General features: G+C 47.4%; 1 protein-coding gene across 4 annotated transcripts in view; it reads left to right on the top strand.

Annotated features, from left to right (window-relative positions):
* Nucleotides 1-15,635, top strand: part of LOC115031305 (voltage-dependent L-type calcium channel subunit alpha-1C) — a 486,264-nt gene that overhangs the window by 131,523 nt on the left and 339,106 nt on the right. For all 4 annotated transcript variants that reach the window (XM_029478472.1, XM_029478475.1, XM_029478473.1 and 1 more), the window contains exons 2-3: nucleotides 9,280-9,601; nucleotides 14,054-14,159. In XM_029478472.1, the coding sequence (XP_029334332.1) occupies nucleotides 9,280-9,601; nucleotides 14,054-14,159 (428 nt within the window). The remainder of the gene's footprint in view (nucleotides 1-9,279; nucleotides 9,602-14,053; nucleotides 14,160-15,635) is intronic.

The raw sequence follows: 15,635 nt of genomic DNA, 5'->3' as shown, positions 1-15,635 counted from the left end.
TTTTTTTTAGCTCAAATAATGGGCAGGAGAGGCCTTGATAGGGTCAGGCTAGTTGACGAGGATGTAAGAGCCATGTGATGCCTGGTCCAGAGAGTTCTNGAGCCTAAGTGCTGAGACAGAGAACTTCTCCCAGTGTTGGAGTTTCATTCTGAAGACGAGGAAGAGGAGAGCTAAGGAGGGGACTCGCAGGGGTGAGCACAGAGCAGAAAGGGGGGGCTGGGAGTAGGGTTCAGAGCTCTGGGTTTTTGATCTTAGCGCTGTCCACCAAATGTGGGGCAAGTATAGGCCTAGACAGCGGTATATTGATATGGAGCTTATTTTGCCTGTGGCTTTCTTGCTGTTGCTTTGGTTGCCTTCTGCCTTGTTGTTTGTCTGTTGGTAGTGGCTTTTGGGGGTTAACAAGACAAATAGGCATCATCCCCATTGTAAATGAAATAAATGTTATACTTTTCACGTAGCATTATTAAATGTCCGGGGAATATGAAGGAATAAGGAAATGGTGTTTTATTCTACCTTGGTGAGGATGAGAGGCATCCAGGGGTAAGACTACAGGCCTGCGTGACTCTGTTTCTCTTCTTATATCGTTCTTTTCAGTGTGTGACTCTGAGGGGTAGCACCCCTCCTCTCTGCCATGCAACCCCAATAGTGGGACAATTTCAGAGCCTTTTCTTGATGGATTCCTTGGAATGGNGGCACCATTTTCTGGGATGTCTCTGTATTTGCAGTTTCCTCTCAGGCACTGACACTTGATCTGTGCGTATGGAATGCATCCACTTGAAGATATGGCTGCATAAACGGAAGAATGTGCATAGGGAGAATATTTAAAATAATAACACACTTTTCATATTCATGTCTCTTTATTGAAAGAAGGTAGTCTTCCTTTGTGTCCCGAGGCACTCTGTGTGGGGATCTGGAGCAGTTCTTATTAATAGCTGTTGCTCTATGGGTAGAACTTCCAGACATACAATCTCATTAANTATTCTTGGTCATCCTGCAAAGAAGGCATTGCTAATTCTATTTTTCAGAGCAATTGACTGAGGCCCAGAGAAATGTCTATTTATTTGGTACTTTATAGACTCAGGAGCCTGGGTGTATGTTGTGTGACAAAACTTTCCCTGGGGAGATGCCACACCTACAGCTACTCATCCCAGATAGGGAACNTACAACAGATACAGTAGTGTACCACCAAAGCCTGTTTTCAGCCACCTTTCTATCTTGTTTACCTTCAGGCCACATAGTTTTATTCTGTAGAGTCACTGCTGCAAATGCCTAGCTGTGTGTGGCCTTTGTCGAGAGCCTTGGCTTCAGGCAGCAAAAGTCACCAGGAGTTCATGAAGATGGGAATCCTGCTCCTCTGTGATAGCAGGCAGATACTTGCTAGGCAGGGCTAGGCCCCCTTTAGAGGGACTTTCAGCAGTGGGACAGGAGTCGGGCACTAGTTTGGCTGTGGTAATTCTGGTGTTATCTGTAATTTATAAAACAAAATCAGACTTCTCCTTCCTCACCAAAGAATCACTTACATTTGGGAAATGCAAAACAACCAACCAAACAAACAAACAAAGTGAAAGTGTGAACTCTCAGGTATTCTGTCAGGGTTTTGCCAAGCTGCCGTGACACTGTCCCCAGATACTAGTTACCCCCAAGAACTTCCTGTTTGTCCAGCATGATGTCTGCCCCCAGTCAGAGCCAATTCCATCGCTTAACGAGAGAGTCTGCAATGTTGACTTTCAGTAGGCTCACTCTGAGCCCACTGAATTTATGGGTGCTGTCAGCAAGTGGTGGTGTGAACAGCAGAAATGGTGCCTCCCTTGCCTCCGTGCTGGGGAAGAAGACGTGGAGGGGTAGTTTACCATCATCATGGTTTGCCCTCAGTGATGGAAGTCGTGGTTTAGCTGCATGCATCCAGGAGTTTTCCTCCTTTTATGCCTGCCGATGCTGGCCACCAAAGATAACGTAGCATTATGATTAGTTTCTAGTGGGGAAAGTTAGTCAGGANCAGATGGCTCTTTCCTCAGGAGGACTCTCTCTATGGAGGTTCCTTTTCCTCTNTCACCTTCTTGACTTGCCACACTGCAGAGAAGAGGTTTCCNTGCTGGTCTGAGAAGGTGCNGGTGCTGTCCACAGGGCCACCTTCTGGTTACTGTGGCCGTGGAGAGGCTTGGGTTCTCTACCTGCCTGTCCCCTTGCCTTAGGCGGGTCATCAGAGGAAGGTGCGCTATTTAAGGCAGCAGCTGATCTGCTGAGTTGGTGAGATGCTGCACATGTCCTTGCCCCTCGCTGCCCCTTCGTGGTGGAACAGATGCGACAGCTCTGGGCACAGGACTGCTCTTCGCATCCCTTCTGTTCTGGAAAGGTGAGGAAGAACTGGAATGCTGCTGGACTGTGTTCAAGCAGCTCAGTTGCTCTGCTCCACAGCGGACACACTCAAGGGAGGAAGCTTTCATGTCGACCGCCNCTCCCAGCCTGAGGGACAATATCAGGTTTCTATCAGTCCATTGAGGAGAATTGTTCCACACTTAGTTTTTTGAGTGTCAGACAGGTAAAGATAGCCGTGGCCTTACTGTCTGTCAGAGCTGAGAATCCTTACGCTTTGGTAGGTCTTTTTGCAGGCAGTGGTTAGTTCAAGAAAAGCCGCCCGTCTATCACATCCAGACCCATTCTTGGTTGCTCCCCTTCCCTGCTTAGAAACCAAGTGCTTCCTTATTCTCTTTCCTTCCTCATACCCCAGGATTCACNGTACTCTGCTCAGAGTGCACAGTAGTACTGCCCAATGTGATACTCTGTGTCTATTTAGATGAAGATTAATTGAAATGAAATTAAAATATGCTTCCTCCATTGTCCCAGAGACGTTTCATGCGCTCTACAGACACATTTGACTGACAGCCACTATATTGGATAGTTCAAAATGACATCCCATTTTCACTCCTGTAAATGTGATGATTGGGCTGGGGAGTAGTACAGCTCATGCCTGTAATCCCAGCATCTGGGCAGCCCGGACAGGAGAATGGCCTTTTGTTTGAGATCATCTTGGGCTATCGAGTGAGTTTGAGGCTCATCCAGGTCTATAGAGTGAGACTCTGTTTCAGAAAACAAAAACCCAAACCCAAATAACAACAAGAGCTGTAGCGCATAACACGATGCTGTAAGCCGATGTGTCTTGAGCAGCTGTGGTGATTTTAGGAAGAAAGGATACAGGATACAGGAATGGAAGGACTTTAGCTGGAAGAGTTGGGGGAGGAGGCCCTAGGTGTCTTGTAGGAATGACATCTGAAGAGCGCTGCAGAACAGGTCAAGGGATCTGCATTTGGTAGGAAGCTGGGGACGTCACGGCCTCCAATGCCCCTGGGGTTAGGAAGCTGTTGGCAGGACCTGGAAGCACTGTATNAGTGAGCAGATTCCTGCCCTGTCTGGTTTTGTTTTGTTTTGGGTTTTAGTTGTGCAGTCTTAAAGGTGCATTAGGATTTCTGGCTTTCGGACAACTGAGACTGAGGTCTTTGTCTCTGGTAGAAAGGCAGTAGGAAGGAGCTGGAAGAGCATCCATGCCAGCTGTCTGCCTGTCACTCCATGCCACAGGGTGACCCTGTAAGGCCTGCTGGATTCATCTGTGGATACACTCCTCTAAGCTGTTGATGGACAGTCTTGGCTGGCTCAAGACCAGGAGACAGGGTCCTCTTGCTTTCCAGTCACCAGGTGCGCGCTGGTTCATGCCAGTACACCTTTAGTTTCACTACACTTCTATGGGTCCCTTGTCACCCATGAGGGCTTGATAGATGCAGAATACAGGTAGATGGCTACAAAGGTTTTTGGTGACCCCTGACCCAAAAGGAGGCCATTGCTGTGCACTCAGGGACTTGAATGACAAGGATTGCAGCAGGACAGCCATTGCAGCCTTCTCCTTCCTGGGGCAAGCTGCCTTCTGATCTGACAGTCACTTAGGCATTCTTCAGGAGTCACCAGCTCTATTTCTGGCAGAAGTCACATGACCACAGGAGGAGGCTATGATGTTGAANCCCATATCTTTTCCATGTCTGTGGCTCATTATAGATCCCTTTATGTTGCCCAGGGATCTGAGCATCTTTACCTAAGGGTAGTGTGGAGNAGGGAGGTGGCAAGAATACTGGATCCTACTGGTTAGGTTCTGTGTCCTTGGATAGACTTTTTTTTTATATTTCTAATTAACTTATTCTTGCATATATTACATCTTGACCACAGTTTCCTTCCCTCTTCTCCTCCTGGACACACCCTTCTCACCGTCCCCTTCTCATCCACTCCTCNCCCATTTCCTTTTAGAAAATGTCAGGCCAACCAGGGATCTCAATCAATTATGGCATCTCAAGTTGTAATAAGACTAGGTACTTCCCTCATAATAAGGTGGGATGAGGCAACCCAGTGGGAGGAAAAGNGTTTCAAAAGCAAGCAAAGGCATCAGAGACAGCCCCCACTCCCACTGTTGGGAGTTCTACAGAAACACTAAACCACACAAGTACAGCATATCTACAGAGGGCTGAGGTCAGACACAAACAGGTAGCCTGCTTGTTGGTTCAGACTCAGTGAGCCCCCATGAGTCCAGTTTGTTGATTCTGTGGGTTTTTTTTTTGTGGTGTCCTTGTCCCTTTTAGCTCGTACAATCCTCCCTCCCTTCTTCCATAGGATTCGCTGAGCTCTGCCTAATGTTTGACTCCGGGTCTCTGCGTCTGTTACAATCAGTCAGAGCCTCTCTGGTGGTGATTATTCCAGGCAAAATCATTTCTTTACTTCTTTTTTTTTTCCTAGGTGTTTTTGGTTCTATCCTACATCTCTGNGCCATCTGGCCTCTGGTTTCTGGTCCTCCAGGCAGGGTCAGGGATAGGTGTTCTCTCATGGTGTGGGTCTCGAGCTAGACCATCTTTGGTTCGCCACGCCCACAATTTCTCTGCCACCTGTACTCCAGCATATCTTGCTGGCAGGACAAAGTGTAGGTTGACGGTTTTGTGGTTGGCGTTCCAGTCCCTCCACTGGAAGTCTTGCCTGGTTCTGGAGGATTAGAGGTTTTAAGACAGAGTTGTTTAAAGCCAGATTTAGCCTATGAATAGAAAGCACTAGGGGCTAAGGGAAGAACTTTCTAAGTATTCATAAACTCATGGTAGCTGACAAGAACCGGATGTGTTTGAGGGATGAAAGGAATCNGTGTATAATAATCCCAGCGAAGTTGGCCTGGGCCGGCATGCACAGATTTCAAGAAACATGACGGGAGGTTTGGGTTTGAAAATGATTGATGTAGGAGAATGACAGGGTCTGATTTAGTGTTTGTATTTCCTAAAAGATCATCGTGACTGCTTGTGAGTGAGGCTAGGGTTGGAGAGAGGGAAACCTGGAAATGGGAGAAATCTCAGGGATTCCTGCAGCAGGAAATGAATGGTGGCTTGGACTAGAGTGGTGACATGGGAGGAGGAAAGAGCTGGTCTCCTTTCTCCCCTCAGAGCTCCGCTCCTGTCCACAGAGTAAGGGGAAGGACACAGTGCTTACGGTGTAGATAGACAGACTTCATCAGGTAAACGTTTAATGTTTACCTGTGGCCTATCTTGTATCAGTCAGCTCTCTGTCACTAAGACGACACCACACCAGAGGCCACAGCATGTAAGGGGCAACAGTTTACGTTGACTCACAGTCTAGAAGAGTCAGTCCATGGTCCATTGGCTCAGTACTTTTGGATCTGNGGGAGACAGTATGTTATGGTCAAGGAGTACGACTTACCTTTTACCTTGTGGTAGCTGNGAAGCTGAAGGACAGGGAGGGGTGGGCTATAATATTCCCTCAGGACCCTATCTCCAGTGATTCAAATTCCTCTCATCTGATTCTGCCTCTTGAAGGTTTGACCCATTCATGTAATGAGGACAGAGTGTGTGAGCCATATGATACAAACTGTGACGGCATTCTTGCCTATCAGAACATCATCAGCATTATAGTCACTAGGAATAGATGTTGAACATCCTCTGGGATGGAGAATTTAAAAACCACTGTGTCATTATTGGACATAGTCCTGACTCAGAGATATGCAGCACCAAGCTACTCTAACATTGACAGTGAGGAATCATGTGTCCATTCTCTGGGACCTCTCTCTGGGCCCTTGTAGAACAGGGTGGTACGAGACTAATAGGCCTGTGTGGGGGCCCTGCTGTGTCCTTGCACTTCTGAGAAGAGTTAACACCTTTCTGAAGTAGGCAGGGATGCCCCTGTCTTCAGGGGAACCCAGCCATTGGACAAGCAGGAATCATTTTTCTTATGTCTGGAAGAGGTTGGTGCTGTGGAGGTCTTACACATTTCTATGTGGTCTGGCCTGCTGACCTGCAGTTCTGGGGTTCTCTTGGGCAAGAGAGCATCAGGGGATGTATCCCAGTAAGGCTAGAGCCAGGTCAGACTTAGCTGGTGGCATCAGTTCAGCTGGCAGCCAGGAGGCAAAGCTTTGAATCAGCCTTATAATTTGAAAATTGGTCTTTGCATTGGGTGGTGATTTTGTGCTAACAAAAAGCATCAGAGAAAANAATGTGGGTCTGTCCCATCTTCATGGTGTTACTCTGAGTTCAGAATCTTTGCTACAGTGATGGAANTTTCCCCACTCCTAGGACACATGAAAAGTTGTACTGCCCATTGCAACTGTCCTTTAGGCTCTCCTAGAACCTCAGGTCGGTGATGGGCAAGCGACTTGGAGAAGCCAAGGCCACAGTGACATTAAAATGTATCCATCATGGAATCTAACCTTGGAGAATACATTTCTCGCTTTCTTGCATGTGGCCATTTATAGTGAGACCAGCCTTTAGCACTCAAAGGCTATAGCGGTATTTATGATAGCTGTATTCTTGTCCTTAGGTGAGGGAGGAGGTGATAGTCTATTCCTTTGCATACTCAGGCCTCTTAACATGTGCTTTCTCCAGATGGTACGGCCTAGAGGTAACCTTGTGTTCTGGAAATGGGTCTCAATATGGAGTGTGAGGGTGCTCAGGAGTCCATCCAAGTACATCTTGGCTTGCTTAGGAAGTCCCTGCCTTTTATGTCCTTGGTGCCCAGGACCCCTTGCTGGTTTTCACACTGGGTCTTTCTGTCACCCCAAAGCCCTGGAACTGCTTGCTTTGTGAACAGGCAACTTATATGAGAGAAATGAAAATGATGAACTGGTGAGGATAGGGAACTGGGATGTGCCAGGCTTAGTCGGGAACATGGGTGCTTTAATAGAAGTAGAGGAAGATAAGTTCAGGAGCTGAAACAGTGTTCACTAAACACTGTCAATGCCAACTAGAGTCTACAAAGTCAAAGTTGCATACCACAGACAGAAGAGAGCCAGGAAGAGTTAAGTTCCAGCCCAATTTGGCAAGCAAAGATGGGATGCAGGGCTATTTTGGACTTGCTCACTTTGGTGTAAGAAAAAGACAGAGGGATGCTTTCCACTCTCTGTCACCAGGGAGGTGCCCTAGGAAATCACCATAGGTGTTAGTGTTAGAGCTGCTGATCATTAATCATTAGATACCACTTTCTGCTCAATTGAAAATCCCAGGAGGTGTGTATGCATGTATGTTGCATGCTTGTGTGCACACATATGTGTGTTTGTGTGGGGTGTTGAAAGAGGTAAGAAGGGAAGGATAGAGTCTGGCAGTTCACCGTGAGCCCTGAGTGTAGCAAAATCTTCCATTGTCTCATTTTGTGACCTTTAATGAGTCACAGGCTCCTTTGTTTGCTTGGGTGTTGAATGGAGACACTTATCTTGCTGCTTAGGCAAGCATCCCTGCTTCAGCTGCCTTGGCTAATTCAAACCCACGCTCTCAGTTCTCTGCTCTGGGACCTATGTCCCCTGCCTCTGGGGCCTATGTCCCTAGCCTCTGGGGCCTTCCTTACTTTATACTCAGCATCTATATATTAAAAGAAGAGCAAGCAGTGTTAAGCTGTGAGAGAGGGGCCTTCTCAGTCTGGGAGAGGTCTAGTCTTCCCAGGCCTGATAGTCTGATATACAGATTGTACTCCTGAGGTGCAGGAGCTGCCTGGTGCCACTGGGCAGAGGAAGGGGAGAGTATGAAGGGAGTGTGTGGTGAGGTGAGTGTGCCAGGGTAGTGGGCNCAACAGAGACACTTTACCAGGGCTTGTGGCACGAGGCTAAAGTCTAACGCCACAGATGTCACCCAACAGCTGTGCAGGTGGCGGATGACAGCTGGTGCCCGAGAAGCCCTGATGTGCCTGCTTTGGTATCCAGTGGGTGATGATAAGCACATAGCATCTGTGCGTTTCTCGCTCCTTTCCNCTGTCCATGGGAGGAAATGATAATCTACCACGATANGATTTGCTGTTGTGCCAGGGAAGGTTCAGAACCCTGTCATCAGCATCTTGGATACTGATGTCAATCATTTGGCTTCTAGTTGAAGTTTATTATCTCTGTTGCGGTTGCGATGGGGAGGGCAAGGGACTTTGGAAGGCAGCAAGTGTGCTGAGCACTGTGCAAGCATGTTGGTTGGGTGTTTTTGGATTGGGTGGNACAGGTAACTGACTCATCTTAACTGAGAAGTAGCTAGGTTACTACAGTAACTTAATCATCTCTGTGGTAGAAGAAAATGGCTTGGGGAAGGCCCTATCACTAATGTACTATTACTTCCCAATAGTGCCCCCCCTGGAACTATATTGATGTGGTCTTGGAAGTGGGGGCATTCAATGCCCAGATTACTTCACTAGATATTAGCTTCCTTTGCCCTCTCACCGCAGAGTTTAGAGTTTCCCACTCCTGGGTGCACTGTGTCTTTACACCATCAGTTTCGGTGCTGGGATGACCCACTGCTCCTGCGTTCACTTGTCCTTCCTCCTAATTCCCATACTTCTCCTCATCTTCTTCCTTTTCTTCTTTACCCATTCTATCTAAACGAATATTCTTTTATTTGTGTGCTCTTATGAATACATATATTTAAGGGTCAGAAGTTGCATTGGTGTCACCGTTCCCATATACTTTCTAACTAGTTCAGTGCTGTGAATGCATGCTTCTCACCTCTTGTCTGCCTAAGTCAGGTCAGTGAGACTAGAGAAGAGAGTGACAGGCCCAAGTTCATCTGGCTGAACTAGGTCACACAGGGCCTGGAGTAGATTTCAGGGCTGTATTTCCTGGAGCATACATATTGGTGCTTTTGTATATTACCTCCCAAGTTCCTGCAATAGCTTAAGGGGGGGGGACTTTTCTTTGTCTAAAATTGTGTCTAGAATTGCAAATGTATCTCCAGTGCTCCTGTATTCACCATAGTAACTGTTGTCTTCTCTCTCCTCTCCTCGAAGGTTCCAACTATGGGAGCCCACGCCCAGCTCATGCCAACATGAATGCCAATGCAGCTGCAGGACTTGCTCCCGAGCACATCCCTACTCCAGGGGCAGCACTGTCCTGGCAGGCAGCCATCGATGCCGCCCGGCAGGCCAAGCTCATGGGCAGTGCTGGCAACGCAACCATCTCTACCGTCAGTTCCACACAGCGGAAGCGGCAGCAGTATGGGAAACCCAAGAAGCAGGGGGGCACAACAGCCACACGGCCGCCCCGGGCTCTGCTCTGCCTGACTCTGAAGAACCCTATCCGGAGGGCGTGCATAAGCATTGTTGAATGGAAATATCCTTTATGCTGTGGGCAGGCCGAGGTGTTCCTTGGACCTGTGCCTAGGGNTTGGCCCTCTGGGGCTTACTGGCCATAGACTGGAGCTGGTGATGTTAAGGCTATCTTCATCTTACTGCTGCAGTGACCTCCCCCAAGACTCCATGAGTCACCAGCTTACGTTACAAGGTCCCAGAATTTGTTGGTATCACAACATCCCTGAACCAAAGATCTGAAATATGAATTCTTCTAAAATCTAAAACTTTTATAATATCAACATGATGACATAAATGGGTCTTATGTAGCAGGTAGCAGTCAGAATGCAGGCACTAAAATTTGTCTTTTCTGTTGGGGTAAGGTATACATAACCCGGGTCCCACTCCTGAGACATCTCATTATGAATCTGCAGAGATTCCAAAATCCAGACAGATTCTAAGTCTAAACATGTTCACTCCCAAGCATTTGAGAGAGGGGGCAGACTCTCCTCCNCCCNCAAGTGACCTTAGAGAAGACAGTGTGGAATATGAACTTGCTTTCAAGCCACCTGGGACCCGCTTATGTGGCTNTTTGTTGGCTACTGCATGCTGCTTCTTCATAGCTTTCTTTCCTATGTCATTGTGTTGTGGCAGCTCACAGCCTGACGTTTTTCTAGTGTAAATGGACCAGGAGACNCATGAGGACATAGTGATCAGTGCCTCTAGCACTTGGGACCAGAGGTTCTCAGCCTGGGCACTGCATTAGAATCACCAGGAAAGTTTTAGCAAATTATAGGTACCACAGGTCCCCAGGTCCCCCTATATTCAACAGAGTTCTCGAGGCAAGGCTAAGGTTTAGCCAAAATTGAAAGCTTCATCTCTAATAACATGTATCTACTCTGAACACACAGGAAAGGGTAGAGGGGACTTTAGAAAACATGTCTTTGAAGGGATGGACTGTCACCATAGACACAAGTCTTAACTTCTGAGCATCATGGAGTTACATTGGATAAAACATCAGTGCTCAACCCTGANTATCACCAGGGATGGAGTAAGTCACATCAAACTCTNNAGGTCACGNGGCCCAGAANAGACAGTAGTACGAGAACCCTGAGACTTAGTGCTAGGTATCTTTTTAAAAACCTCAGTTCATTTAAACAGGGCCACATGCTTCTTCCTACCTGGGATGTTTGGTTTTATTTGTGAGTTTCTAGGAGAAGATTTAAAAAGTTTGGAAGTTATTGGAAGGTAAAAGAGGATGACCCAGGGGCAGAGCTAAAGTTATGTGGAGCCAACAGCACTCCTTCTTGGAATATTTGAGTTCCTTTCCCAAGTGTAACTATAATAGGATACAGTGCTAAGCAAGAGCTGCTGCCAAAATGTCCAGTCTGCAAAGCCACACATAGTCCATGAGTGGGTGAGAAGCTGAACTAAGGCAGTCCCACCAGACTGCCTTCAGAGCCACAGGATGAGAGACCCGGGACNCTGTGGAAAACCACTATGAAGGGAGAGCAGGGAGGCCCTGAGATTCAAAGACCACCACCCCTAATTCCTACAGCAGACCTTGACAAAGTTTGTTTTAAATCCAGATTCCCCATCTTCAAAATCTATGTATTTCCCAAACTCTCCAAGCTACAGTGCTAGATAGTGTGGCCAAGGGCTGGGCAAGACTGGATGGTTACTAATAAGTGGTACTAGATAGTTAGTAGGTGGGACCAGATAGAGAGCTATTAGTTGGACAAGATAGTTATCGGGTAGGACGAGACGGCTACTTTGTGGTCCTAGACAGTAAATTGCTAGGTGGGAATAGAGATAGCTATCAACTCGATACTTAGGAAGCGCACTCCAGTGTAGATCTTCAGGAGCCTGAATCTGCAGCCCTCACTGCATGATTAGTGTGACTGGCCCTCCCGAGAGAAGGTGCTTCCCACTCTGGAGCGGGAGGGAATGCTGCCCCATGGTACTAGCTATATGCAAGCTCCAGACTGCCTAGAACAGGGAAGGAGAGACACTGATGTACTCAGCAGCTCTTGCAAAGGCGGGGCCTGGTGCTGTCATCAGATGGGGGAGGTTAAAGGATGAAGATAGCACGGGTGTATCAGGCTTGCTGGGAGCTCCTCTGCATCCCCGCTGCAGCTCTCCCAGTCTGCCTGTTTGTCCTCTTGGCATTCAGTATCCTCCAGCATCAGCCTGGTGCGCTAGGGTATGGCGATGGGCGGGTTGCTTTTATGTTTGTGTGCATGGAGCAGGGGGGCTAGACACTTGAAACGTGTCAAGCTTGGCTTCCTGCCTGGTACAGACAGCGAGGACACCTGACACGTAGATATTTACAGGGCCCTGGGGCCTGGCTCAGTTGTCTTCTGGTGCACCTTCCTGACAGGGCACCAGACAATGAGAATGGAACCTTGCAGCTTGGGCTGAGAGTCACTATCCTGGGCAGGTTGGGGCTTGGTGAAGAAGAAGAAGGAGATGTGGGTTGAGAGAACTAGCTTTCTGAAATGCCTGCAAAGCCACCTCAGGCAGATCAGCACAAAGTGGTCCCAAAACTGACTTAGTAACCGACTTTCCCGGTCTGGGTCCCACTCTAGCTGTTAACTCGATGACTTCAGTAATAGCAAAACCTCCGCAAGCTTCATTTTCCTTCATTAGCAAAAGAGATTACTGTCTCTTTCCAGGCGCTTGGGATTATGGTCATCACAGAGCTGGGCACGAAGGCTCTGGGGGCATGCCAGACTTGCCACNGCGGCACTAATACTAGTTCCTGTCTCCATTGCTATTGCACCTTGGCCACCTAAGGGCAGCAGGCTGTGAAAACCTACTGCGATGCTCTGGCTCTGGGCCTGACTCTGCTTCTTGCCTCCTGGGGATCTGGGGCAGGTGTGATAATGGCCATGATTGGTCATGTGATACCAAGCCACATCTGAACCGTGGCACATCTTAGGAGGCATCCTCAACTCTGCCACGGGGCTACTGGGGGTCCATCATGAAAGCAATCATGCAGACCCATGCATCCAAGCTTGAAGACTGTGGCATGAGACAGGCACTGGATATGGTGGTCAGGGGATCTGATTTCAGTGCTGCATGGCCACTAGATTGTTACAAGGCTTGGGGGAGATTTCTCAGCTTTTTTGGGCCTCAAAAGACTTGGACTAGATAATCTCTAGGGCCTCTTCATGAGTCAGAGTTTGTTACTTCTGTGAGCATAGTTAGTTTTTCTATCCTATAATTTTCATCCATTCCCTTCCTTTCATTAGGTTCTGTGCCAGTTAGTCTTTTATCAACTTAGCNCAAGCTCAGGTCATCTGGGNAAAAGAAACCTCGATGAAAAGAACTCCTCCAGTAAATTGGCCAGTAGGCAAGTCTGTGGGGCATTTACCCGGTAAGTGATTGATGAGGGAGGGCCCAGCCTTACTTTGGGCAGTGCTGGCCTTGGGATGGTAGTCCTGGGTTGTATAAGAAAGCAGGCTGAGCAAGCCTGAGAAGCAAGGCTGTAACCAGCATCCTCTGTAAGCTCAGCTTCAGTTCCTGCCTCCAGGTTCCTGGCTTGAGTCCCTGTCCTGACTCTTCCCTTTGTGATAGGCTATGAGCTACAAACTGTAATAAACCCATTCCCTTTCCCAATTGCTTTTGGTCATGGAGTTTTATCATAGCAAGAGGAAGCTAATTAGAAGAGGCTCGGTGAAAGGGCTAGGAACTTGGTTGTGGGAACACAGATTGGGACTTTCTTGCTTTCAGTGGTGGGTGTGGTGTTGCCTCAGTAGATGAGTGCTACCACATTAACTTACTACTCACAGTATCCTGTCCTGATGTTTCCATGATGTGGTCACGGTGAGAGAACATCAGAGTATACTGTTACTAGTGAGTGGACCCTTGGTGGATGCTCTATAGTCCAGGCTGTTACCATGTCCTATGTGGAGCTGAACAGGCAAGGGGATACAGTCCCTATCTCCGTAACCACAGCACACATCCTACCTGGCTTTGGGGACTCCTAAACCCCAGGGAGGTAAAATACTTTCACTTTCCTTCCAAAAACTGAAGAGCAAAGTCTGTAGATTTCCATGAAAAACCCCAGTCCACNGCTCTTCCTCGCGTGCTTGGGTCCATTGGTGACAGTTCACGAACCACGTGGAAATGGGTCCTGCGGGGAATCCTGCCTGGGGCAGACAGGGCTCTTTCCCCCAAGCCCACACGAGGGGAAATGAAATCAAATGTAATCTAAATAAATAAAAGAGGAGAAGAAGTTATTTAGAAANCTGTGTTTACTCTGGCACGCGACTGGCCTCTACTGCTCTTGACATATTAGGAAAAAATTTTGGCNGGGGTCCACTAGACGCACTTAAAAGGCATATGTTTCTCTTCAAAATACAAGGGGCTTGGAATGCATTGTCTAAACAGAATTCTTAAGAATCTTTGATTCATTTAAAAAACATATAGAGATGTGTGTTTGTTTCACTTGCGTTAACAGTGGCATTGATTTCCTTAACTCCTTTCTCAGACCATTTGAAATCATTATTTTACTGACTATTTTTGCCAATTGTGTGGCCTTAGCAATCTATATTCCCTTTCCGGAAGACGACTCCAACGCCACCAACTCCAACCTGGTAAGTCTCAAGCCTTGCCTCGGCGTGGCTTATTGCTTGTTAGACAACTGAATGAAGGACACAGATTCGGCGTGCAAGGTGGGAGAGATGTGGGACGTGTGTTTGACAGGTGCCAAGTTTTGATGCAGTTCAGATCTTCCGGGCCATTTTGCTTTTTATTCAAATTGGCACCTGCCTTAACACAGGCTACTTTCAGAAGAATATTCCAATCAGGCTGCTGTGAGCTGTGTGTGCGTATATGCGTGTGCGAGCGGTGGGTCTTGCAAGCAGTGTGTGTTACAGATGCACTGCTTAAATCTTGAGTGCAGGTGTTCGCTGGAGAGCGCATTCTTGGATCATCAGTTGTGAGTGTTTTGAGTGCCATTGTTCCATTGTTAGGGTTTGTCTGCTTGATCATAGCATGATTGCATGATAAGTAATTTTTAGGAAGCTTTTAGCAAAGTTTTCTTTTGTGGCCAAGAGGTATCATTGAGTTAAAAATGGCTTTATTTTCTTGGGAAAGGTGGCTTGCCATTTGGATTTAAGAGAGGCCAACCCTGGCAATTTGGGGTTAGTATTTGTCCATGGAAAAAGCAGAGAGTGTGTTTACTTTTGGCTGAGTGTGAAGTCATTGCAAATGCAAAGGCCTTTGCTGGTCTGGGCATGTGAGGCCAGCTCTGGAATGCGCTTGGCAGAGCTGGGCTGCCCGAAGAGCTCCAGCAAAGCCTGCAGAGATGTCTCCACTTTCTCCTGCCCAGGCCAGGACATTGTTAGTCTTCATGTGATTTTCCCACAGCATGTTTGGTCACCAAACCCACCGACTTCCTCTGTCACTGGTGCCTGATAGTTAGCTGAGATTGAGCTCTTGGATGGGATTGATTTAGGAGAACAGGAATGTTATAGGACTCTCCTTCCTGTAGTTGTGACTTCAACTGTGGCTGTTGATGCTGTCAAGGGGGGGAAATCCCTCTTCTTCTAAACCGTTGACATTTCCAAAGAGATGAAGTCTCTCAACTTATGACCACTTTGGGGGACNGCATATAGGATATCCTGCATATCAAATCACATTATGATCCACAACAGTGGGAAATTTACAGTTCTGATGTAGCAATGAAGTAATTTTATGGTTGGGGTCATCACAACATGAGGGGCTGTATTAAAGGGTGGAAGCATTAAGAGCAACTGGACTAGATGCAGATTTTAGAGTTACACAGGTTTTCTCAGTTTTGACAATTAGTGGCAGACCTGTAGTGGGGAAAGTGTTCTGTATATGTGTGTCTAGGGTGAGGTCCTTCGGTGTCTTATGGTGAGTGTGCGGCCATGTACTGGGGATGGCTTCCGAAGGACCCAGACATAGACACCAAGTACTGAATAGTGACATGGCTGAAGTCATTATGCAGAATGCGTTTGCTGTAGTCCATGCAGCCAATGAAGGTATGACTTTGTTTCTTAAAACAAAGTTTTTCGTTTGTTTGTTTGTTTGATTGATTTGTTTTG

Source organism: Mus caroli, chromosome 6, assembly GCF_900094665.2.
Source record: "Mus caroli chromosome 6, CAROLI_EIJ_v1.1, whole genome shotgun sequence".
Classification (NCBI taxonomy): domain Eukaryota; kingdom Metazoa; phylum Chordata; class Mammalia; order Rodentia; family Muridae; genus Mus; species Mus caroli.
This window is presented reverse-complemented; position numbering and strand designations above follow the sequence as displayed.